Below are 27,681 nucleotides of genomic sequence, written 5' to 3'. Positions count from 1 at the left end.
GGTAGAAGGAAGGAAGAAGGAAAAAAAAAACTGGACAATTTCTTCCATTCCATCTCTTTCCTTTCTCCTCCCCTTTGTTCTCGCCTTTCCTCATCTCCCAACCCCACCTCTGCTTCTCGGGGCACTTTCCAGTGGGGACTGGGTGCCTCATTCTCCCCAACAGACAGAGAGGGCCTCTCTGCCATAATCACAAATGCTGCCCAGCAGCCCTGTCCATGGCTCCATTTCCTGCCACAGTTGGTGTATGTGGTCTAGCAGTTACATCGCCTCCTCTGGTGGTGGCTTCCTGCATCGCTAATGTCTGCCACTCTGTTTGATTCTCAGTTCTTCCAACACCAGTGTAGCCATTTCACTGTGTTAAATTCCTTTGTGTGAAATACCTACAGTAGTGTCTATTTTCCTGACCAAACCAGTTCTCAGCTACAGGGTTCACCCTCCCGCACCCGTCCCAACCTGCTGGGTCACTCCCCAACTGTCTAGGACATGCATCTGTTTTGAGTCTCTTCATGGCACTTGTCATTTTCTGCTATTTTGTCTTCATTTCTATCTTTGTTTGGTGCTATCCCCAGAGCCTATAATAGTGTCTGATATGCAGGTGAGATTCAGCAAATATTTATTGAATAAATGAATAAAAAGAATGGACTGAGCTTGGGCTAAGCTGAACACTGCTCCAATGGGGAGATGATGTGAATGAATGATAATCAGACTTCTAAATACAAAATCCATGAAAAAGGAAGGAAAATAAGAGAAAGAGAGAAAACCAGGCCAGAAAGGAAAATGTTACCCATTGGCAAGAAAGACCGTTAGGAGGGACGAGAAAGCACCTTTATTTAATATCCACTAATGTGCCAGTTGCCTTATATACATGATTTCATTCTGTTCCCACATCAGCTCTATCAGGTAGAGACATTGTCTCCATTTTACTGTTGGGGAAACTAAGGATCTTAGAGGTTAACTTATTTAAAATCACAAGGCTGTAAAATGTACAACAGGATTCAAGCCTGCCATCTGTCTGAGTAGGACCAGCTCAGGAAAGTACATCATTGTTTGAATTCATGCCCATGGTACTTTTATTTTAAATGGAGCAGCTTTAAATGCAGATATATACACTGTTTCTGAAGCACTTACTTTATCCTCTTCACCCAGTGGCCATCCCCAGTGAAAGAATTGGAGATGCTTTTTCAAATCAGTTCCCAAGTTTTTCTTGCCCTTCCCACTGCTCTCCCCTCCTCCTACGTGAATCGCAAGACAGATCACGATCCACACAACTAAGTAAATAAAAATACTGCCATCAGCTCAGTACAGTGGGCCTCTGGTGTTTTCTTCCAGGTTGACCTCAGAATGAGCCTGTTTTAGTGATTTAGTCTGCAGTAAGGAAGGGGGTTAGGGGATAGGCCCACCCCATATATCAGCAGCATCCCATAGAGCATGAAGTTTTATTCAGGTATGTGCTACATATGGCATCAATAGAGAAAGATGGCCCAGTTCCCTTCAAATTCACCAGGCCTTTATTTGTACCATCACCTCTGTTTTGTCAAATTTCATTGAAGAGCTCCATTATCATGTTAATTGGGACCAGTGAGTTCTCAATATTATCCTTGATTTCCTATATTATGCCAAGGTCTGAAACAACACCAAGGGGTGATGTTATACTGTGCAGTTTATAGAGAAACTGAGGGAGAAAAGCCCAAAATGGTAGAGCAAATCATTTTTTCCTAATTTTAATGTCCCTTGTTTGGTTGATTCAAGTACCAGTATGACTCTAACATTGCTTTTTCCCGGAGCCGTTCTTAAGACAGCTATCCCCAAACATCATGCTCTCAGAACACTGAAAACTTAGAGCAAACAAACAAATCATGGAAATTAAATAGCAATAAAACTGTTGTTGGATTCATATAAAAAATATTATCCAGTATTTAAATGGCTATTATTTACAGAAACTTGGCAATTGTACCATACAAATAATGAAATTGATTCCAGTCACAGTCCATCTTTGTTTGGAAAGGAAATACCAGTAGTGTTTGAAAAATGGATTATTAAAGACCTTGGTTTGCTGAAGGTGGCTCATATGTTCTATTTGCTAACACAGCATCTTGTTGAGGGAAAAAAATAATAAGTGCAGCTTTTCCCTACCCCAGATTATTTTCACTACAGATCTTTAGAGCAGGAAATAAAAAACAGCTAATGGTTCATGGGGCATGTGGAATTAGTTTAAGCAAAGCCGAGCCCTGGTCCTGGTGACCGCCTCCTCTTTCCTGTGCTGTTTTGTCTATGCTGGCCTTCGAGTATGTCAACAAATCTCTTTTAAGCTCAGATGGGAAAGAAAGGATGGCGATTCTCGCTCTTTCTGCAAGGGGGTAATTTACAACAGATGTGGTTTTTTAGAAAGGTACAAGTTTGTCTTGTAAAATATTTGTAAAGAAAGATAGCCTCCGGATTTCACAAAGTAATCCTTACTTGGTTTTGGAGATGTCACAAAGAGCATTGTTTTTATAATACTAATATAATTCTTTTCTCACACAATTTGATTATAACTCAAGATTCGTTTTTGGGAAGAGCCAAGTTTAAATACCTAAAACAGTGCAGTGAAGAAATACCACATGTGACTTGATGGCTTTCTGACAGTGACCTGAAAGGAGCCCAATTTCAGTCAGGAGACATGGGTTAAAATCCTAGGAACTCTTTTTAACCAGTGATGAGGTCGTCTCCAAGCCTCAGTTTGCTTATCTGTGAAATGGAAGATTCGCTTGTCCCTGCCATCCAAGTGGGGAGATAAATTTAAAATGTTTTATAAACCTTAAAGTCCTACATAATGGTAAATGATTATTTTTATAACAAATCTATTCAAGAAAAAATTCTTTGTGGCTTCCACACCTTTATGTATATGCTTTTTTGTATATATAATAAAAGGCATTTTTAAGTTGTTACTAAAAACTGTGCTAGTAGGTAGATTAGCAACAACGCTTGCACTATTTAAGATTAAATAATACATTCTGGCTCTGATTGAGCCATGAGGCTTGCTGAAGAACCAATCACCGATTCTAATGGGAAATTTTGCCTGCATCAACACTGACAGATAAAAATCACACGACAAAAAGGTGTGCGCCCTGCCTGAGTATGACTAGCTTTGGCCTACGGAGGATGCACAACTTTCAGTGGGTGGGAAATACTATAAACCGATGAACTCCCTGCTAATTTTTCAAATCCCGTATCTCACATGAGAACTGATATGGCTATAGGCACCAACAAAGAGGGAGCATAGACTGGGATAGAAGTTTGAGGTAGGATGTCAAGTGACTGGTCTTTAGTTTTCTCGTGTAGGGAATGAGAATAGTAATACCTATCTTCCTAGTGTGACTGTTGTAAGGACCTTACGGGATGATATATTTAAGATAATCTATGGTTATATTAGATATATAAATAAGAGGGGAGAAAACTCTGTCATCTTTACAAAGATTTAATACAATTAGCATTTGAAAGTTTTATTGTATTTTCTTTGTCAAGTTCATCAAATTGTTAATAATATTAACAGCTAACAGGTATTGAGCACTTCCTATGTGCCAGACATTAATGGTGAATGCTTTAAATGGATTAGGCTCATTCAATTCTGTAACCATCATGAAAGTGGATTCCATCGTTACCCCCACTTTATGGATGAAGGTAAGTAAATTGCTCAAAACCACGTAGCTAAGGAAATACTGAAGGCAGGATTTGACCAGGCTTAGCAATGGAGCCAGTTAGTCAGAAGTCTGATCTTCTAAATCAGATTGTGGTCGAGTAGAATAAGGAGGTCACAGCCTTCTCTAAATTCTCACTTGCCTTCTCAGCTCTGCATTTGAATTCCAATCTTATTTAAACACACATTTTGAAAATAAAAGAAACAATTTCAAAAGAGAGTATTATTAATTTGAGAGAGAAAGAGCGCAAGCAAGGAATAGAGGCAGAGGAAGAGAGAGAGAGAGAGAGAGAGACAGAGAGAGAGAGACAGAGAGAGAGAGAGAGAGAGAGAATCTTAAGCAGGTTCCACAATCAGTGCAGAGCCCCATGCAGGGCCCAATCTCATGACCTTGGGATCATGACCTGAGCTGAAATCAATAGTCAGACACTCAACCAACTGAGCCACCCAGGTGCCTCAAAAGAGACTTTTTAAAACACACATACACCCAACTTTTTCATTACAAGTTAAGGTAAAGAAAAGCTAGAGTGGCATTTGCTATTTGGATTTAGAAACAAGCTAGGTGCTTCTGTTCGCTATTGTCACTTAAGCTCCAACCACAAAACCCATACAAAGAGCAGGATAAACTCTACCACCAGCTAGGTCCTCACATTAGCTCTCAAAGAACTCTGAGGGGCAGAAAACTAAACCACATCTCTTACTGTCTCTGTAATATGGCTGGTTTGGAACCAGCAGGGATTTGAGGACACATTTTATTTAAATATTTTGTGTGGGTTTTTCGTTTGTTTTGTTTTGGTTTTGGTTTTCAAATGAGGTCTAAGGACATGAAGTGACTTGTCCTAGGCCACTATAATCCTGCGTGTGCCCTCCCATTTTCAAAACTTTTCCACAATCTGTTTTGACTTTACAGAAAATTCTGTGAGGCCTACAAATTCTTATCTCAAAACGTGTATTGTACTGTTCTGGGTGAAAGTGTCCTTTGCCACTTATTTTCCTGGTTATTTGGGAACAGGAACCTCACAGCTTCTGATGTGCCTTCTATAAAGGTTAGCCTGGAGCCAGGCCTACTGGCCCTTTCACTCGGGAGTCCATCTGAGAGCAGTTTCCCATGGGACAAAAGCCTGAGATGGCATCATCTATAAAGCTGCTCTCTAGAAAGTACACTTCCTGCCTGCTGGCAGGGAGATTAAGTCAAAGGTTTTGATATTGATATATAGTCCTAATCTTTTAAGAGCTTTCAAGCACTAGCAGGACAGTTATAAGGAATTTTCTTAAATCATTAGGAAGAGGGAGATTTGCAAGTCCCTTAGGGCCTATGGATGAGGGGTTTGAGTTGCAAGGAATTTGGGGGAACTCTCCTTCTTGACTACCCTTATATACGTGCATCCCTGGGTGCTTTCTGTAAGGTTTATGTTTACATTTAATGAAAATTAAACATTTAGGTGCAGACTTCTACAATAATTATTTTTGCTTAATTGAGAGTGAACACAGGCAACAAGTTTTGCTTGTACTTTGGTTTTATGTCTTTTGTATTTATGATCAAAGATGTTTCCCTTCCTTTCTTCATGTTCAACCCCATACTTATGATCCCCATGCTCCATCCTCCTTCAAGGCCTTAGAGTATCTCTGAGTCCCTCCTCTACTTTCTCTTGCCCTCATTCTCCTTCTCTCTCCTTCTTCTTCTTCTTTTTCTTTTTTTCTCCTATCACCTCTCTTTCTTTTCTCCTATTGTTTTCCCTTCCTTGCTGGCTTTCATCATAATTCTTAGGAATCTTAGCTGCCATTTAAAAAATGCCTGTTGTTTACATTGCCTAGCCCAGGAGCCATTTCTCTCTAAATTTCTGTTACTTTACAATCAATTGTAAAGTTACAGGCAAAATGTATAACATTAAACTAACAGGGCAAGGCACAACTAAATGCAATTAAAAATTGCATTGTAGAAAGCGAGTACTGAAAAGCATAGGGCTACCTTGCAAGAGAAGAGGCAAAAAATGAAGACCAGGTAAATGTTCATTCTGCAAAAAAAAACATGTGCAGGGGCAGCGGAAGTGGGGGGGTGGTGGTGGTGGAAGATGGTCTCCGTGTAACATTATAAAGATCTACCATCATTTTCAAAAATGGAATTTGACAAGTTAACACTAAGTCATCTGGGGCAAAACTAATCATGCATAAAAAGGTTGCATATTTTAGGGAATTCTGTCTATTATTTCAAAGTTTTGTTTTTACTATAAGCAAAAACAGATAATTTAAATTCTTTTAATAAGAAACCGTGTCCATAACTTTATTATTACTACTACTATCAATAATAATTATAGACAGTTTATTTGTACAGGCATTATGCTAAGAGCTCTACATGTCTTATTTTAGTCCTCTTTAGAACTCTGAAATGTAAATGTTTTAGAGAACTTTTATTTTTTAAGAGAAAAATATACTGTCTTAACTGGTATACATCTGTCCTCTTAACCTTAAACATTATCTCAGAATCCTTTAATGTCTCAATGGAGGGTTCTTATTATTAAGGTTAATATGAGTTAAAGAGCCAAGGCATTAAGTAACCTGGGTAAGATTTGATATAATAAAAACTGAGTAACACACGGAGATACAACTCAGTAGGAAAGGGTCTCTGACTTGCCAAGCTGCTGTGAGAATTTCAGTATTCTTGATTTGGGGCTGAAACATAGTTTTCTCTATCTGAAAAAGAAGGAACATTGGCACAGAGAAAATATTTCATCACCTTGTGTGTCTTTATTCAATCTATATCTCATTTCTAATATATTTTCCTTAAGTTAGAAGTGTAGCTCTGAGAGGAGTTTTGCAGGGCATTTTACTGAATGAACCAAGCAAGTTGGGAACCCAAACCATCTTTAGCATAAAAAATAAATCACATGAAACACAAGATGTATTCCAAACACAGTTGTACACCCTGTGCTATGTGAGACTCTATTTGCTCACAGAAAAGCTGTAAACTATAACAATTCTGTCTCATAGCAAATATCAATCTTATCACTCACCCTTTACCAGAGGTTACATAGCAAGACTTTAAAGGAAAAGCAAAATTATAATCAAGATGAGCTCTTTGGGGTGGTATATCTGAATGCTTCATCCAGGAAATAATAGGTAAGGTGATCATATGTCCCAGATTGCTGGCTGGGTCAGTTCCATTCTATGCTTCCCTTGGCATAAGATTTAATAGCTGCCCCTTTGCACTCTCAAGACATTCTTTCACTCTAGAAAGTAATTGAAATAGTATTAATTTTATAACAAATATTTTGACCAAACATATTCTACATACTTGTTGTGACCAATATAGTACAGGTGTTCAACACATCCATTTTCCATCACGTCAACAGGGCTGACAATGACTACTTTGGCCGGGCCCCTAAATAGCGTTCGTGACTATGACAGGATGCAGCTGGATACATGGAGAGTCCAGCCACACAATACATATCCCCCAACACCTATCACTTTGGGTTCTTGTTCCCATTCACAATAGGACCCATGAATGGGGCACTTGTCATTTTGGTTTGAAAGTCACTGGACAGGATTCTCTAAATATGTAATGTACTCCTATTGATTCTTTAGGTCTTTAGATATTCCTAAATATTTCAAAGCTAGGAAGTAGATACTTCTGTAGAAAAATCTAGTTAACTTCCTGTCGTGATATGTGATCATAAAATAGGTGAATATGAAAGAATCACTGTATTTCAAGTTTGCAGTTATTTATGTTGTGTGGACTATTTAAAATATAATAAGATTTTTAAAAATTATATAGAGCCATTAGAAAAAGTTGTATGATATAAATCTCACATGTTCTCAGATTTATAGTTATAGCTTTTTTTTTATGGGTAATTTTTTTTTTTACATCTTCAGAAGAAACCTTAATAATGCATTAAAAAAAAAAAAAAAAAAAAAAACCAGTGTCACTACCAAGCCTTTGGATGATTAACTACCCTATGATATTTCTTTCATCCAAGCTGGTTTATAAAGGAAAGCAAAAACGACAATAAAAGAAATGTACCAATTTATTCTCTACTAATAAAGTATTGAACATTAGTGAAAAAAGTGTGAAATATTGGAATGCAACACAGAGCAATTCCATTACCCATTGCAGTTTTGGGTCATATACTGTATATAAAGAGTAATTACTTCATTGGTTGGGGACCACAGTGGAGGAATATAGGACTTGATGAAAGAGATTTTAAAATAAAAATTTTATCCCAAAGCATTTGCTTTTCAAAACTTTGTCAACATTACAGGCCATCTTATTTTGTTTTTTTGTGTTTGGGGATGAGGGGTTGGGTAGTAGGGTAGGAGTAGAGAAAAAACAGAAAATTAAGAGTGAGCAGATTTTTAAAACTCTTTAGCCAGTAATCATAGACCAGCACATCAATTTTAAAGTATCTACTAAGAAGACTTTGTACATGCTTTCAGTGACACATCTTACTAACAAAGATCGAGTATTTAAGATTTACACACTGCATTATTGACATTACATCTGGTGGTTTCTAACACATCTTTCACTTCCTACTGTTGAATCAAGTTTCCTGACTTTATTATCTTGCTGGTCATGGTGACTACAATATAAGTTCCTAAATGTTTTCAAGTCTTTTGTTCTTTTTTATTACACTGGAATTCTCGGTAGGAAATGAAACCTTCCTGGATAGGATGGTAAGGTAACATGGTATATTATGGAGAGAATAAACTTTGGAGTTGGCCTATCCTAGTCCTAATCCAAGTTGTCACTTTTCTCAATCCTTCCTTTCTTCTTCAGTAGAGTGGAAGAAAAAGCTACATTGTAGGATGACGTTATGAAGATTGAATGAGCCATGTTGAAAAACACATGATAATGCTTAATGTGTGTATTTATCTTCTACTTCTTTCTAAAAATAATTTAAAACAGATATAAGAATACAAAAATATATATTAAGAAAAAATACAGAAACCACCTAAAATCATGCTCAATGAGTATCAATTCCTTTATTTCTTCTACTCATGTTCCTTCAATTATGATATTGGAGGAAATCAGTGAAATAAAAGTAAAGCATTAATTGCTAAGAATTATTAACATTATAGGAGGTAACTTCTATTACCTGTAATATTTTGGCACATTCTCTTCATCTTTTTTCCAACCCACCCGTTTCAAAAAAAGTTATTATACTTTATCTCACATTTACCTCCCCCCCCATATCTATTTGGTCATAAGCATTTTTGTTGCCATTAAATATTCTCTTTAATATTTTGTAATTTCATAGTAGTATGTCAGTTGTTTGTGCTATAAGTAATTCCACAAAACATGTCACTGTTTTTTCTTTTCTTTTTGTTATAATAAAAAAACTGCAATGAAGGTCTTTTCAGACCAACATTTCCAATATTGAGTATACTGGAAATCCCATCCGTTGATGTGTCATATTTGTTGCAAATTTTTTCCCATTTAGCCTTTTAAATTTATGAGGATTTTTGACAGAATAAGTTTCTTATTTTATGTAACTTTTGCCACCAATTATTGTTGTGACTTCCTTTACTGCTTGTATGTTTAAAAAGTTATTTCCTGTTCCAAGGTGACTAAATAACTTACCTACATTTTCTTCAGTTTTTATAATTCACCTTTAGTTGTTTTGCTTTTTAATTAATCTAGAATGTATTTGTGGCTATTTGAGGTAGATCTGAGTAGAATTGGGCTATCTCAAGTAGATTTGAGAGTCTGTTGAGGTAGGATTTAACATAATTTTCCACAAATAGTTGACACAAGTACCCAGTAACATACTGCTTTCATCTTTATGGTGGATTTATGTGGTGCTTTATCATTAAACAATCTCTCTTTCACTGTTCATCTTTCATATTTTAATTACTTAAATATCTGGTACAATAAATGCCTTCTCATTGTTTCTCTTTTGCAAAAATTTCTTGGCTATAGCACTCAATTTATTTTTCCAAACAAATTTATCAAATTCTCCCCATTTCACTGCATTCCAAACACATTAGAATTTGCTTGAAAATGCACTAAACCTGTATGTTCAACAGAAGAAAAGAATACATTCTTTTAATAATCACTGTTCCAGTGCAGAAACACAGTATCTCTCTTTTCTTTATGTAGATTCTGTACGTATCTTATTAATGTTATGCTTAAGTGATTGTGGATTTTATTGCTATTGTGAAAAGTATTTTTTCACATGATCATTTCAAACTGGTAAGACATTATTCTCAATGAATTTTGATTGTGCAACCAGCCTTTTCGATTCTAGCTTGATTTATTCTGTGTGCAGAAAAATACTTGTAAGAGCACTTTATTTCATAGAGATAAATGAATTTAGCTGGTGTTTGAGAGAGAAAACACTGAAGGCCATAGAGATGATTAGAACAGACCAACTTTGTAATTAGGAAAGAACAGAAGGAGCCACTGGATATCCATTTTTTTCTAAAGTGTACAATTGCAGAAGTGAAATTAATGGACTTTATTACTGGGGAGGGAAAAAAGACAAGAAATTGATGCGTTCATGTCTGTAATGGTAAGTGAAGGGTGGCTTTTGAAGACAGTGGGGACCTTGAGAGTACTTAATTGTTCTGTCTACTTTGAGCCTTATGCATCGCATCTACCTTATTGTCTGGACAGTCTATCTTGATATAAGCCAAATGAATAATGAAGACAATATCTCCCATGGGAATTAAATTTAAAATGACAGCTCTAAGTAACTTTTATCTAAAGATCATGTTTAAAACTGGCCTCCATATCCTCAGTCCCACTGTAGCCTGTTGTTCTTGGGGGCTGCAGATACACCTGTCATTCATTTGCCCTCAGTTTCTAAGGTGGCAGGATGCCAGCCCAGCCATGTTCACAGTGCAAAGTGCTTGAGACTTTTCTAAAGTGAAAGTCAGTATGTAAATGTGCAACATGACGACATTATTATTCTAGCTTTCTGGCTGCTTTCAGCAAGCACTGACTGCCACATGAGGTCTCAAGTGTTCTGGCACAGTGTGGAAGTGTTCAAAAGAAGTTAAAGTAATGAAATTGGATCTACATTTCCATAGATATTCAAGCTGGCATGGAGGAATGGAGTCATGGAATCAGGGTTGGATGGTCTCCACCAAACAGCCTAGGCAAGTGCCTGTGATGCCAGGCTACTAAGCAGAAATTTCAATCGTGAAAGGCCACCACTATTTCTTTCTCTGGGTCTAAAATTACAAAATGTGCACATTTCCCCCAGGCTCACACCATTCTCTGGGTGCTTTACACTCAATCCCACCCACCCATTCCCTGGAGCACACTAGCTCTGCTTAAAACCAGGACAAGTTTTAAAATGAAGAACGAAGTACAAAGAGGGGGGGAAATGTTTAGTTAGAACCCGAAAATAGCATATGCTATTGCATCAGGTATGGACTGTTACACTTAAGAGATGGGCCAGGCTTACTTTGCATCTGATTTTCCTAAACCACTACTTAGGAAGTGTTTACTTGATTAGTTTCCATTGACCTTGTCTTTTTCTTTCTTTTTTTTTTTTTTTTTTCCCCCTTTCAGTTTTCATTGCTCACAGGTCTTCCGGATTTGGTTATTCTGAGACCTGCCCTCTCTCCTACACCTTTACATCCTTCCCCACCCCCACCCCCCAACTCTGGCTAAAATGTTTCTGTTCATCAGGGCAAAATCAACAGAATTGGAGTCTCTTGCTTTGCAACCACCTTTATGTTGGCATAGGTCCATGATGCTGGATGCCCCTCGTCCTCCATCTCCCTTTACACCCTGATATTTTTATCGGTTCCAAGCATCCATTTATATATACACAGAGATGAAGCTTATTTACGTTTAAAAATGTAAGAGAGGGACAATTCAAGAATTCAAGCACTGAAGAGTACCGTTACTCACACAGAATCTCTCTTTTTTCTTAATTGTATTTTAGGACAGTGAAAAAAAGGGATTTATAAATAAAATCTATGCCATCCAGGAGGTTTGTATCAGTGTCCAGAACATCCTAGATGAAGTGGCTTCCTTTGGCGAAAGGATAAAGAAGTGAGTGATGCTGACATGTGAGCCCTGACCTTCTGTGGGACAGAGTGTCCATTTGTTTCTCAGAGGGTGAAATGCCACATTCTTTTTGGCAGGGGATACTCCTTCTGGGTGATCTATTGCTCAGTTTCATCATTATTTACTTTGTTTCTGCCAGTCTTTGGTTTTCTGAAAGTTCTGTCAATTTCCTTCCTGAAATTTAGAACATATTGGTTGGAAAGAAGTCCTACTTGTAGCTTTGAAGAAATAACACCGTCCTAAATTTTAGCACATTTTCACAGTGAAAGACTTTGTTCTTAAATGGAATATGAAATCGTGATAGGAAAAAAATAAACCAAACTAGATGAGAATTTCAGGTAATCAAGACACATCTTCATTTTATTATAGGTTGACATATTGTCATCGAGTAACTCTAAAATTTTTTAAAAAATCATATTTTATAGAGCACTCTGCAAAAATATTTTTTAACTTGTCTATTTAAATAGTTGAGATCATAATTACAGATGAAATAAACTAATAGTTTTAATAATTCTTAAAAAAGGAATTACCTTTCCTAATTAAAAAAATAAATACAGCTTCATTGAAAGCTAATATAAAATTAAGAATATAATTTTCTTATATTAAGAATATTCTTGTGAATTTTACATTACTTGTGTTTTACTTGCAATAGTTTTATTTACTAATGAACTTTTAAAAACAACTGTCTATAAATCCAATGATGTGGATTTATAAGTCTTAATGACCCAGTTAAAAATATACTAAGGTTCCATACTACTAAAGTATGTGAAAATTGGCCTACATAATGATTGCTAAATAGTCTATTCAAGGGGTGCTGTTATCTGGATAAACCTACATTTTCTAGTTTCATGTATCTATTCATTATTATTCATATTATTATTCACCAGAAGTGTTCTACAGATATGAATCCTTGGGCATACACATTTGAAAGGAGTAAATTATTTAAACTAAAGGTGTGAGTCATTCACCTAGTGCTTTTCATGTTTCAAGGAATAATGCATTTTATTTTGTATAATTTTTTAATACATTTCCACTTATGCATAGGTGCTGAGTTTCCATTTTTTATATCATATTAGAATAGCTTCCCCTTTACTCCAAATGTACAGCAGCCTTTAGTCTCAGACATCTGAAGACCAAGTCCCACATTTTTTTCTTCTTCCTCTCCATGTTATTTCCATTTCTAAGAATGTTCTTTTGTTCTGCACACCCTTTCCACTGGAGCATAGTGTGAAGTCCTAAATTAAATAGGGCATTTCCCTTTTGAGTGTTGTCCTTTCTCTGAGGTACACTATGTGTTGATACCTGATGGAAGTATTTCATTTATACCATAAAGACACTGGGTCAGCTCTGAGGTCAGGCAAATTTATGCCTGAGAGGAAAAGGCTTCTTTGTAACTCTAGGTGGTTGGGGACCTCAGATGCTTGGTTGGAAAACATCAGAGCCAGTTGGAGGATATGACCAGATCCTGGCTGTGGAACAGCCTTGGGAAAAACTGAGTTTTATGGAACTTTCCACAGGTATAGACAGAGGTATAGGTATAGGCTGAGGTACAGAAACAGGCATAGGATCCAGTGAGTCTTATAGAAGCCATCTTGCCTGCACAATTTTTTGAATATTAAAAAAGAGAAGGTCCCCTGGGGTCACACGAGATAAAATGCATCTATTCAGAAGGCAGATTCAGAAGCAATCATTAAGTAAAAAGTGAAAAGCCTCTATAATTACCACATCTTGTTACTAAATAATCATTCCAGAACTTTCTTGAATTGCATCTTTTTTGGGGAAAGATCATATTCTAGATTTAGTTTTCATGATGCACTGTGGATTTAGAAAAGGGCAGTCTTTTTTTCTGACATTAGCTACACTGGTAGCGATTCCTTGCCATTTATCCTTCCAAGAGGAGAAAGGAGAACATAGGGAGCCCTTCAGAAGGCTGCCCAGGAGGGTTTTCTCACCGAAGAGCCAGTGCTCTTGCACACTGAGGTGTGCTGATGCATGGCTCTGAGCTGAGCCCCAGGAAAACGAGCAGACCCTCCTCAGCCTTCTGTTCTCTCCACACGTGGGCAGAACCAAGGGAAGCACAGGTGTCAGTGAAGAAAGGAAGGCACGATCCTTTACCAGGTGACAGTGAAACAGGGTGCTCACTCTGGCCAGGGGAGGAAACAAAGAGAAAAGCCAGACCCCAAGAGTTACTGAAAACAAGACAACCAGATTGATTTCATTGTGCCTCTTTTACTAGAAAAAAAAAATTTTTTTTAGGAAACATTTGACCCTAGACAGACAAAAGGCAAGGTATATGCCCACAAAGCTAAGGATTCACACCTCAGTGTTATGCCGAGGGGAAATATAGGAAGAAAATCTCTTAATCATCCTTTATAGGAGCAAAAACTGCCCTGGACAAACCCCACTCCAAGTGCATATAACATACATTGTCAGGAAATTAGGGAAAATTAAAAACATTCACATTTATCCCTATCATGTATAATTTCATATTTTCCTGAAGTGTCTTTGGCGCCCTTGTCACTGCAATAGACTACTAGAGTTGATTAGCTCTAAAAATATCACTTTGATTCACATAAATGTGTTGCCATCAGTATCAGTCCACCACAGTAACAGCTGTCCTCATTTTTAAAGGGGGAAGTTGAGGCACAGAAAGGTTGATTTGTCTAAAGTCAAATGACAGAATCTAGGCTCCTAACATAGGTATCTTTTTTTGCTTTTTTCATTAAACTGCAGTAAAGTGTCACTCAACAGTATGTGTTAGTTCCTCCTCAGAGGCTGGTTGTTGAGGCAGTTGTATGCTTGTAAACGGTGGCATAATTATATGCCCAACATTGTGGACTCCATGCAATGGTTCCGTTATTATTTTGCCATTCTCCATTAAAAACCGTGAGATTCACTACAGAATTTCTACACAAAGAATCCTAAACTATTGCAATATTTCCATGTTCGATTTCCCTGCTTTTCTACATCTTTTTAAACTTCTCTGTCATTTTCTTTTTTGTCCCACCACATTCCTCCCCATCTTCCTCGTACTGTCTTTTTTGTAACTTCTTCTACTTTTCCTCACCGATCCTGTTTTTGTTCTTTGTTCTGATGTTATCTCACTGTCAACATTCAGTCTTGCAGCCTTCCCTGACCCCTCTACATTATCAATCAGCAGCAGGATGGGAACACTGCAGACCCATCAGGCAGGGCCTGCTGTAACCCACTTTACCAGCTTACACTCCATTTTCAGTCTTTCCAACAAATCTACCATGTGCTTTCCTTTGCCAGAAATAATACAGGGAGAATAGGAGTCACTACTGACTTTATTTCTTAATTATCTCTGTATTTCTGGGAAGGGCAAGGATGGCAGGTGAATTTTTACAAATCTAACTGCTCTGTTCCCCCTTCCTGACTTCTAGTTACATTTGAAACATAGCTGAAGTGAAAAGTGAGTATTTCTCGAAGGAATTCTAAACTCAAGAGGATTTACACAACAGTGTAAGATTTAAGTCTACAGACAATTGCTGACATTTTATTTCCAGTGTCGGGAATCCAGTGTGAGTTGACAGAAGAAAGAATGGTAGGCCCAGGGGCATTCTGCTCTATGAAATTTTGGAGAAAACAAGATTGGCTACTAGTTTTAAAAGCAGAAAAACCTATTTAAAAAAAATTTTTTTTAACCACCTAGGAGTCTAGTGCACCTTGAGGCCCTGAAGTCACCTGGGACAATCTGGAGGGGTTGGTGGCAAGCCTTGTTTACCTGGGCCCTGCTTTCATGAAACTCAGCAGATTGTGACTAACCTGTGTCCTCTGACAGTCTACTACAATTGCCTTCTATTCCAGAGAGAAATGCAGTCTTACTAGATCCCTAGTCCAGAGTGTGGGTTAGAATCACATTTATTTTAATCTTTGCTTGAAAAAAGTATCAAGTGCTCAGATTGCTGATGTGTTAATTTCTTATTCAGTACTTTCAACTGGACTGTCCCATTCTTAAGCTGGCTGGCCATTGTAGCCCTCTGTGTGTTCACAGTCATCCTGTACTTCATTCCACTGAGATACATTGTCCTTGTCTGGGGTAAGTAAAGCCTTTTTTTTTTTTTTTTTGTAAACTGCCTTAGATACTAGGAACAAACTATTTTTAAGGAATGAGTTATACTGTCAGTAGTTCCCTGTATTTATTATCATGAAGCTACTCCATGATGAAAAGAGACAGGTCAGTTAAAAATCACAACAGTATAAAGATTTAGGTCTACCTACAAAATGCATTTTTCTTATCTGGCATCATAGGCTCCATCATACTGTAAACATGTAGTTGTGCAGATTCTTCATATATCAAAGTGTAGCTTTGTCTAGATACCATTCTGATTTATTTTCACCACTTATACGTAAACAGAGGCATTTCGATCCATATGGTGCATTTAGGACAATATGCTTTTGTGCTGTGGTGCTTTATCTTGTGGAAGTGTCCGTAAACACAGTTCTATATATGGCCGCCTATTTAAGAGGTCACCTTTAGGAGGCAGAAAAAGGGTCCTTGGCACTGACAGGCTGCTTAGGAATAAGAAACCTGCTTTATGTATACTAAACAAAATTGCTTCTGTGCAAGTTCACTTTAAAGGTGGTATTTTCTGGTCCTAATTTTTAACGCAGTTATGCTGCAGGCCAATAGTTCCTGTGGACCTAGACTCCACTTAGGTGGTAGTTTCAGCATCCTTCATTATTTTAGGGCTTCTGTTCCTTATCTGAGAAAATTCCTGGTTTGAAAAAAATTGTCCTTCTGTAAGATGTACTAACCTATAAAACTACATTAATGATATACATAAACATGACTCAGTAGAAGTATGACTCTCTACTTCCCCCTCAGCCTGCATACACCTAAGATTGTTAAACATATAAAATGCAAAGAACCAAATTGGGTATTAAGTCCAGAAAACACACGTTTACACTTGAAAAGGAATGTTTTGTTATTTTCTGAGATTTTTAAAGAAATGCTGGAAAAAGTGACAAAAGGGATCAGAGGTCTCCAAACCCTCCAGTTTTCAGATTCCTGTCTCCCTCTTCTTTTTGGCCTATCTTGTCATATCCTGAATCAGCCCTCTTACCCTTTATCATCACTCTCCTTACTTTACATCTTGAGTAAGGAGTGGGGGGAATGATTACTTTTTTCCCTTGTTATAATTTAAACAGTTTCAAATAAGATATACCTTCACTACACAAGGAGGGAAGCATTTCTACTCTTCTTGCTTCCCTGATGTATGTTCAAGGTCTTTCATTCTTTCCTTTGGTATTTAAAACAGATGCTGTTTTATTGAAGGAATTAGGGTAGGGCATGAGGTGTGGCAGTTTATTTTCTCTAACCTACTTAGGGTCAGAACTGCCATCTCAGCTGTGATAGGTAGTGAACCTCTGGTTCTGTTTCCCCAGCGTTCTCAAAAAGCAGAGTCCATGGCAAACATCTGGCTCTGTAACCTGGGGTGGCCTCACTAGCTCTGTCTTAAACGTAATTCTAAGAGAATGTGTTTGGGCCTCTTGTTTCATCAAATGAAATAAAACAAGAACAGTATTTCTTTAGTGCTAGGTGATTGCTGAAATGTTAACCAGAAATTTAAGACATGGGTCTCACATGGGGAGACAGACCAAATTCAAGACTGCAAAAGAAGTTTATTCTGCTGAACTTCCTGAAGAAGAGCCAAGATCCTCTAAGTTACAGCTCGGTTTGTTGATTTCATATAAAGCTGTTAATTTATTTTGTATATGTGAATATGCTTGGTCACTTATTAAGAGCAATATAAATTTCAGAGTAGACTTATCTCACTGAAATTCTACCTTGTATCATAGAATATGTGGGATAGATACTTCTGGTTTTGTGTATTGTTTTGACATTGCTATCCCATTACAGTTTTTGTTTCTGTAATAGCCCCAATTTCCCCTGTTTGCCCTCCAATGACATTTGCTCTTCAGGTAAGAGCAGAGGATTCACTGTTGAATAACTTAGTATGGGTAGATATAGCTCCTCTGTCATGGTTTTTGGCTGCTCTAGTCCAAAAGTGATCCAAGTAAGTCAATCACAGCATCTTTTGCAAGCATTAAATTTAAATTTTGTGTAATTTAAAAGGAAAATTGCTTTCTGAACATCTCATTGCCAGAGATGGAGAAGTGCAAACATTTTTCCTATGGTGAGAACTTTTAAGATCTACTCTTTAGTGACTTTCAGATATGCAGTACAGGATTATTAACTAGAGTCACCATGCTATCTATACATGACATCCCCATGAATTTGTACCCCTTCAACTCATTTCATCCATTCTCCCACCTCCTGCCTCTGATAACTACCAATCTGAATCTATGAGCTTGGTTTATTATTTTTTTAGATTCTACATATAAGTAAAATCATAAGATGTTTGTCTTAGACTCTTTTCACTTAGCATAATGCTTTCAAGGCCCATCTATGTTACTGTAAATGGCAAGATTTCCTTAATCTGTCAGTGGATACTTAGGTTGTTTCCATGTCTTGGCTATTATAAACAGTGCTGCGATGAACATGTGCCAGGAGGGTGTATTTATCTTTTTGAGTTAGTGTTTTTGTTTTCATTGGCTAAATATCCAGAAGTGGAACTGTATGGACATAGGGTGGTTCAATTTTTTTTTTTTTTTTTGATTATCCATACTGTTTTCCACATGCACCAGTTTACACTCCCACCACCAGTGAATGAGGTTCCTATTTCTGCACAAGCTTGCCAGCACTTGTTCTTCCTTGTCTTTTGACAGGAATAATGGCCATTCTAACAGGTGTGAGGTGATAACTCAAGGTGTTTTGATTTCCCTGATAATTAGTGATGTTGAGCATCTTTTCGTGTACCTGTGAGCCATCTGTAGGTCTTGTTTGGAAAATAAGGTCCTCTGCCTGTTTTTTAATTGGACTGTGTTTTTGTTTTTCCTGTTGAGTTGTATTAGTTCTTTATATATTTTGGATATTAGCCCCTTATCAGATTTGTAAATATTTTCTCCCATTCAGTAGGTTGCTTTTTTATTTTATTGATGGTTTCCTTTGCTGTGCAGTTTTTTAGTATGATGTAGTCCTGTTTATTTTTACTTTTGTTGTCTTTGCTTTTTGGTGTCCACTCTGAAACATTGTCAAGACCAATGCCAAGGAGCTTATTACCACCTTTATTTGTCATTTCTTCTAGGTTCCCAATTTGTCGGTGTGTAATTGTTCACACTAGTCTCTTATGCTCCTTTATACATGTGTGGTTTCTGGTTTAACATATCCTTTCATTTCTGATTTTATTTAAATCTTTTTTTCTTGGTAAGTCTAACTCAAGGTTTGCCATCTTACTGATCTTTTCAAAGAACCAGCTCTGAACTTTATTATTTCCTTCCTTCTACTAACTTTGGGTTTTGTCTGTTGTTTTCTTCTCTAGTTCCTTGAAGTGTAAAGTTAGTTTGAGATTTTTTTTTTAATTGAAGTAGGCATTATTGCTATGAACTTCCCCCTTATAACTGCTTTTGTTGTACCCTATACATGTTGGTATGTTTTATTTCCATTTGTCTCAAGGTGGTATTTCTTCATTGACAAATTGGTTCAGTAGCATGTTATTTAATCTCCGCATATTAGTGAATTTTCTAGTTTTCTTCTTATAACTGATTTCTAGTTTAATACCATTGTGGTTTTTTCATCTTTTTCAGATGTATATGATTTCAATCTGTTTTATTAAGATCTGTTTTGTGGCCTAACATATTTATCCTGGAGAATGTTATGTTCCATGTGCCCTTGAGAGGAGTGCATATTCTCCTGCTTTGGGATGGAATGTTCTATACATGTTAGGTCCATGTGGTCTAACATGTCATTTAAGACTGCTTCCTTATTGATCTTCTGCTTGGATGATCTATGTGTTGATGTGAGGTATTAAAGTACTCTAGTATTATACTGCTATTGCTCCCTTTATGTCTGGTAATATTGACTTTACATGTTTAGGTGCTTCTATGTTGGCTGTATAGCTACTTTAAAATTCTCTGTCCTCTTGTTGGACTGGCCCCTTTATCATTGCATAATGCCCTTTTTAGTCTTATGTTACAGTTTTTGTTTTCAAGTATGTTTTGTCTGATGTAAGCATAGCTACCCCAGTTTTCTTTTGATTTCCATTCCTTCACTTTCTGTGTCCTTCTATCTGAAATGAGCCTTTTCTAGGCAGCATATATATAGATGGGTTTTGCTCTCTTCCTATGTGATTTCATAACTTTCTTTGGTGGTATGCTTTGGTTGCTTTATTATCCTTTGTGTATCTAGTAGAGCTTTCTGCCTTGTGGTTACCATAAAGCTTATATATTACAACTTATAACAGTCTATTTTAAATTGGTAACGTTGTAAGGTTGGATGTATTTTGAAGTTCTACATTTTAACCTCCATCCACGTGTTTTATGTTTTTGATGTTAAACATCTTTATTTTTGAGCAAGCACAAGCAGGGGAGGGGCAGACAGAGGGGTACAGAGGATCCGAAGTGGGTTCTGTGCTGACAGCTTGTGAGCCTGATGTGGGGCTCAAACTCATGAACTGAGAGATCACGACGTAAGCTGAAGTCAGATGCTCAACTGACTGAGCCACGCAGGTGTCCCACATTTAACATCTTTTAATCTTAAATATCCCTTAACCAATTATTGTAGTTTTATTATGTCTTTTAACCCTCATGCTAACTTTGTAAGTGATTAATCTACTACCCTTACTATATATTTACCATTACCAGTGAGATCTATACTTTCATATTTTCTTTTAACTAATTAGCATCCTTTTTCAGCTTAAAAGTAGTCCCTTTAACATTTCTTGTAAGGCCAGTTTCATGGTGATGAACTCTTTCAGCTTCTGTGCCACTCCCTTCCAGCTTGCAAAATTTCTGTTGACAAAAATCTTATAGTCTTATGGGGGTTCCCTTTACTTAACAAGTTGTTCTTCTCTTGCTGCTTTTAGGACTTTTCTTTTTGGTCTTTACCTTTTCTCTTTTAAACTATGCCTTGGTGTGGGTCTTTTTGCCTTCCTCTTATTTGGAACTCTCTGGCCTTCCTGGATCTGGATGCCTGTTTCCTTCCCAGGTTTAGGGAAGTTTTCAACCCCCTTGTCTTTCTCACCTCCTTCTGGGACCCCTATTGTGTTAGTATGCTTGGTTTTGCCCCATGTCCCTTAATCTCCTCTGCCTGGGTAGTTCCACTGCCAGGTATTCGAGTTCACTATTCTTTTCTTCTGTTTCATCTAGTCTGCTATTGAACCCTTCTAATGTATTTTTCAGTTCAGTGACTGGATTCTACAGCTGTGACTTCTATTTGGTACTTCATTATATTTTCCATCTCTTTTTTGAAATTTTCACTGTGATCTAGTCTTCTGAATTTGGTGAACATTATTACGACCATTACTTTGGACTTTTATCAGGTAAATTACATACCATTTTCCTTAAGGTTTTTCCAGAGATTTTTATCTTTTTCTTCCCTCTGGAACATATTCCTGTTTCTTCATTTGCCTTGACTGTTGTTTTCTGTGCATTAGATGAAAAGACACTTCTCCCATTCTTGAAAGGCTGGCCTTGTTTAGGAGGTGAACCTTATTATTCAACCCTGCCTTAGCTCTTAGTTGTCTCTCTAACCTTTTTGATTGTCTGAGTAGCTTATTTTAATAGCTCCTTGTAGTTGATGGTGTGCCAAGACCAGTTAGTACCTAGATTCAGGCTGGTTGGAAACCAAACCCTCGGGCAGCAGCTGTTAAAGAATGCAATTTAAATATATATATATATATATATATATATATATACATACACATACACACATACACATATGTATGTATGTATATATATATACATACACACACGTATAAATATATATATACACACACGTATAAATTTATGTATATTTATAAATTTATGTAAATATAAATATATAAAGAATGCAAATATATATCTATAATTTCTGTGGGATTGCACATAAGCCCCTCTAGCCACTAGAACCAGGTTATCTAGAGAATATCCCCTGGGAAACAGTGACTAAAATTGGGGCTCCAGGTAAGTGTGTGAACTCCTTTCTAGGAGATGCCAGGGAGCTGTAGTGAGGTGGAGGGACAGCACAAAGATGACACCCTGCTGCACTCACTTCCTCAGAGCACGTCTCTAAGCTTGTAGATGTATGCCAAACTTAAAGCTTGTCATGTAGGCCTGCAGCTCCAGGACAAATAGTTCTCTTTCACAGACTACGTGTGTTGTAGCCTGGGACTATAGAAATGTGTGGGACTCAGAAACACAAGTAGCACCTTATCCACCAAAAGCAGCTACAAAAAATCAAGGGTGTCAAACAAGGATATAAGCACCTTCCTAGGGAGATATTTATGAGCTCTAGTGAGGCAGAGAGTGCAAAGACCGTATCCACTGGACTCTGTTCCCTGAGAACTCTCCCACACATTATTCTAAGTGTGCCGGAGCAGAAGGTGGCCCAGAGGGCCAAAGCTTGCAAATAGGCTTCTTTCTCTGAGCAACTGGGAGGATCTTTCCCTTTGCTATGTGTACAGTGTCCTGGGGATGGTCGTCTGCCAAGGATGGTCTGATTGTTAGAGTCCCGTGCAACTAAGGAATGGAAGCAATACTGGCCTACTGAACCCAGCAATCAAGGGGTGTCCCCTTGCTGGCAGCCACAAGAGCAAAGGCACCAGATGTGTGCAAAAACTCCCATCCAGGAAATGCTGGTGCTCTGAAGCGTGGCAGAGGGAGAGTGTGAAGATGGTACCTGCCAGTTGGAGGGTAAAGATGGCACCCACCAGCTTTACAAGGCAGACAGTGCAAATATGTCACCCACAAGCAGAAGAGTGTCCCAGCAGGTCCCTGCCCCTCCAGCTGAAGCTTTAAGATTATAGGAAAGATCTTCATTTCTTAAAGTCTGGGTGCATTTCTAATGGCTGCTTCTGTGCTGCACCCTGGGGCAAGAGAGTCTGCACACTAGCTCTTTGAGCCATTTCTCATTTCACTACAGCTCTTTAGGGCTCATGGTTTTCTAAGCCAGATGTGTTGGGGGCTCATCTGTTAGGTGCAGGAATTAAAAGTTAGGGTGCCTGACACAAGGTATCACCTGCTGGTCCTCAGAGAGACGCTCCGGGTTTGTGAGTTACGTTGTGATTGTGGGTTGCCTTGCTGGGGTAGAGACCGTGTCTCAGCCTCTGCTACCCACTTCACTTTGGCCTTTTCCTTGTTGCCTGATGTGAAGAAGTTGCTCAGCTAGTTTTCAGGTCTTTTTCAGAGGGAACTGTTCCATATGTAGCTGTAGATTTGGTGTGTTCATGGGAGGAGGTGAGTTCAAGATCATCCTACGTCACCATATTGAGCCACCTCCTAGAAGTAAAACCAGACATAAAACTGGGGCACCATACATGTGTCAAAGCTTCCCTCAGGGAGGTATTGACACTCTGGAGTGTGGCAAAGGGAGAGGATGAAGATGGCACACACCAGCTGGAGCAAAGCAGAGGGAAAGTACAAAGATGGCACCCCCTGTCGTTGGCCCTCAGAGCACTCCAGCTGTCCTTTGAATGTGTGCCTGCCTCTCGAGTTGATGCTCCAAGACCAGCAAATGAGCCTCTCCCATACAAAGTCCAGGCACCCCTCAATTACCTGCTTCTATATTGGGCGCGGGGGTGACTTCAAGCATTCAAGCCCTTTAAGAGCCATTTCTCAGAGCACTGTAGCCTTGACATGAGCCCCATTGTTTTTCAAAGCCAGATGTTTTGGAGAGTCTTCTCTTAGGTGCATGTCTTAAAAGCCTGGCGTGTCTGATGTGGGGTTCAAACCTTTCAGTCCTCAGGGAGAAGCTACAGGTTTTTAGTTCGTTCCTGACTATGGGTTGCCATGCTGGAGGTAAGGTTTATGACGAGATTTGTGTCCCAGCCTCTCCTACCTGCGTTGACATAAGCCTTCTCTCAGCACCTAATGTGTGGGAGGAGAGTTCAGGATCTTCTTGCATCACCATCTTTAAAAGAGGTTCATTTTTTTAAAAAGCTGGTGGTAAACTCTCATTTCAGGTCATTTTGAGGGGGAAAAAAAAAACCCCACAAGGACAAGTATCTTCTAAACATTTAGTTTGCATATTAACACCCTCCCTGCCCCCCCCCCCCCACCGCCAAAAAAAAAAACCCAAACCCAATAAGGTTTATCTTTTGAAAAAGGGAAAACCAGTAAATCAGACTTTTTGCCTTGAAAACAATGTAAGGAGACAAGTTTCATAGTAGATGGAACACTAAAACAGGGCTTCTAGTCACGTGAGACTGAGTGGTGAAGCAAAATGCAGCAGTGCAAGGTGCTGCCAACTGCCTTTTGTTTTCCAGATAAAAAGTCTTTCCTGTGGGGGAAGAAGCCATTAAAGTACAAAGAGAAAACCAGAGCAGCCATTGAGTGGGGATGGAGGGAGGAAGTGGACAAAGGAAAGGAGAGAAAGAAACAGGAGAGGGAGGGAAGAAGAAAAAAGGGTTTACTGCTTCATTAAGACTGAAGAGCACCTTAATCCAGATCTTTAAGTCACTGCAACATATAAAAAATGTACATGATTAATTCCTAACTGGAGATTTCAATCATCTTTGATCTATCACTTTCTCAGGTATCAATAAATTTACAAAAAAGCTGCGGAGTCCATATGCAATCGATAACAATGAACTACTTGACTTCCTTTCCAGAGTCCCTTCAGATGTACAAGTGGTATGTAGGTTTCACTACTATTACTACTATTTAATGTTGTATGGCTTTGGGTTTTAACTTTTAATTCTTTTAATTTCAAAGGTTTTAGAAGAACCAATTAAAGTGAAAAAGGCCTGTAGCAGATTTTGCCTTTCAGGAAAGTAGCCCACTTGGGGTGTTGTCCAAGAAGAATTTTATAAAGAATGGGGAGTGGAGAAAGGAGAGAGAGAGTTACATCAAAAACCTACCCGGGCTCTTCGGGGCAATTTTCCTCCAAGGAAGGTTCAGCTGGAGTTTGTGAAGGGAAGTCACCATTACCTGAAGGGAGGAAATGGGACTATAGATGATGAAAGCAGAAGTGCCAAAGGACATGTGAAAAACCTTTCTTTGCATAATCTGCAGGGATTGAGTTTTAAAACCACGTGGAGACTAGTGGGGGGTGGGGCCAGGGAGAAAAACTGGTGTTTGAAGACTGGGGCACATCTCAGTCCTTTAAAATTCTTTGAGGTTAACTAATGCCCATTAATCATCAACTATTTTCAGAATGAATGAAAAATGTTTTTAATCGAAATCTTAAAGCTACTGGCAGCAATACCTTGTTTCTTTTGTTTCAGTTGAGTTTTTGATTTGGTGTCAGACAGGAGAGTGGGCTGGAGGGAGATTAAGCCTGTATTAAACAAACAAATTGCAAAGAACTGTTATCCAGTCTTTCAAAACAGATAAAGATGGTTTTGCTTTGTGTTACGGACAGTGAAGACCCAGCCTATTAACCAAAGTTCACATCAGGGCTCTCATGTAATTTCTGGCAGGATTTCCCTTCTGATTCTTGCTGTATCACTCTATTGTTTTCTGCATCCCAGCTGCAGATCTCATACAGCTTCCAGGGTGAGCACTCTTCCCACCCCTGACTCCAAACACAGTCTCTCATTCCTTTGCTTTTCCTTCCTTTGCCAGAAAATGACCACCTGACCAGTCTTTCTCTGAACTCTGTTTAAACAGGTGCAATACCAAGAACTGAAACCAGATCCTTCTCATAGCCCATGTAAAAGGAAGAAAAACAATCTTGGCTAGTCAGCTCCCAGCACTGAGGAGACCAGCATCTGTTTGGGAAGATAAAAGAAAAAGCCTTCAGCCTCAGCAGCATTTCCTTTCTTCCTGCTTTTTATTTATTTTGTCTTTTTATCATGATCGAGAGAATTTGTAAATAGTGTACAAAGGCATATGTCTTTGAAAATATACTTCCATTGTACAGACTCAATTTGATAAAGGTTTAGCTGTTGCTGTGTGAAAGCCTTGGTGGCTGTGGATAATAATACAACACACTGAAACAACAAATATAAGAATGGTAACACTGGGAGATATACACGTCTCTAATTACAAGTGGAAGAACTAGAATATCACATTAAATGCTCAGCTGTGCTCTATTAAATCTACATAAAATGTAAATGTCAATTTGGTTTTAAAGTTTTTTTTTTAATGTGACTATTTTTTATCTGCTAAGTAATCCATTACAGTTTTCTATGTTTTATACATTTCAAAAGAGAAGGGAGATCCCAAAATCTGAATAATAGAACAGATGCATTTCAATTTAACATAGTAGTTCTACTTCAGATCCTGACATTCATTCCTGTGCAAATTATAAAGATATGACTCGGCTCATTTTAAGCTAATGAGTGAAGGTACAGTCACTCTGTCAAGATAATCCTGCATACTCTGCAAAGAAAACTTCCAAACCTTCTATCATTCCATCTAAAACCTTAAAATCTCTACAGGACTACACGTAAATACTGCCAGGTTTATAAATGATTGCCTATCTGAATTTTTATACTATCACTACTTTAATTTACATCAAGTTAGTGGGTTAGCAACCCAGTTCAGTTGTCACAAATACTAGCAAACTAAATCCGTATTGCTTTTGGTGTCTCTGTGCATCTAAAAATATTTACTATTCAACTGTTCTCACAAAGTATCTGCTTTCTCATTAAATTACTGAAATGCTTTAATGCATAGTATAATTTTTGTTAGTGTGAATTTTAATGTAAAGGAGAATGCAGTGTGCTAAGTGATATGCTAGTGTTTCATTATATTCATTTATAGAAAAACTATTCTTGATAATATGAATGCATGAAACCTATTTTGTAAAAAAAAAAAAAAAAAAGATACAACTGCTTATGGGGTGGGGGGAGTTTGTCTTTACAAAAATGTTTCAATACTTACCATAGAATCTATACTTAAAAATTGCATTCCCAAGACTTATGGTAGTTTTTGTACCTAACTCCCTGATAAATCAAGGGAGTATACCTCTGGAGAGAGAAATAATTTGGTGAGAATGTTTTACTTCCCTGACCGGGCACAGGATTAAGTTTGGGTGAAAATGCTATAGAAAATGTTTTTGCACTACTTTATTAATACCTGGGATAGGGTGAAGGTGGGGGTGATGGAAAAATGTAGAAAAGTCAGAAATATATATATATTTCACTCTAAAGGAAGATTCTTTCTTTAAAAAAATAAATTTAATCTCATCAAAGCTAATTTTTAAAGTATTTTTATTTTAAAGCTTTGTTGTTAAATACTATTTCTTATGATATAACTATTTTGATCTGTTTATACACTATGCTTGAAAGAGAGTGTCAATTAAATTCCCTTTCTACAGAAAGGCTTTGACCTCAATATGCTCTATTTAGCTCACCATGTTTATAATGACATGCTTATATCTGCACACCATCACTGTTACTTAGACATAATATTCCATGAAGCTGATGCTACTACAGAAAGTTTATGGATGGGCTAATTTGTTCAAAATACCTTTTGATTATACCTTATGCGAAATTTATGTTGTGTGCTGACAGTGTCTACTCAAATGTCTACAAGCCTGATATAGTACAACTTCAGATGTACCTAGTGCATAGTAACCATTAACAGATGCCCAATTTTTGTTTCATTCTACCAACTTTCAGATGTTAAGTTTAATGGTAATGTTAACTACACATTCACTGCATTAAATAAAAAAACTCTTTTCTAAGTATAATCTGTACTCTTTTTTTTTTTTTTTTTTTTCCTGTGGTGGTGGTAGAGAGAGGAATGCTGGAGGATTGTTTGCATATTCTTACAAATGACACTTCACTTAGAGGAACTTGGTTTGGTTTGCACACATAGGACCTTCGCCAAAACCCTATTGTTGTATGAAACTCAATGCCTTTAAAGGATTGAGCATGGAATGAAGTTGATAGAAGAGGAAGAACTATCTTGAGGCATGAAATGATATTCAGAGGGATCTTCACTGCTTTCAAAAGTACTACATTCACAGGCTGAAAAG

General features: G+C 37.8%; 1 protein-coding gene across 4 annotated transcripts in view; it reads left to right on the top strand.

The window, feature by feature from the left end:
- The window catches only part of MCTP1 (multiple C2 and transmembrane domain containing 1), a 531,752-nt gene extending 504,359 nt beyond the window's left edge, over positions 1–27,393 (top strand). For all 4 annotated transcript variants that reach the window (XM_043593772.1, XM_043593790.1, XM_043593780.1 and 1 more), the window contains 4 exons: positions 11,569–11,678; positions 15,644–15,753; positions 24,289–24,386; positions 25,365–27,393. In XM_043593772.1, coding sequence (XP_043449707.1) covers positions 11,569–11,678; positions 15,644–15,753; positions 24,289–24,386; positions 25,365–25,436 — 390 coding nt within the window. In that variant the 3' untranslated portion in view covers positions 25,437–27,393. The remainder of the gene's footprint in view (positions 1–11,568; positions 11,679–15,643; positions 15,754–24,288; positions 24,387–25,364) is intronic.
- Positions 27,394–27,681: the final 288 nt, after the last annotated feature.

Source organism: Prionailurus bengalensis, chromosome A1 (assembly GCF_016509475.1).
Source record: "Prionailurus bengalensis isolate Pbe53 chromosome A1, Fcat_Pben_1.1_paternal_pri, whole genome shotgun sequence".
Lineage (NCBI taxonomy): Eukaryota > Metazoa > Chordata > Mammalia > Carnivora > Felidae > Prionailurus > Prionailurus bengalensis.
This window is presented reverse-complemented; position numbering and strand designations above follow the sequence as displayed.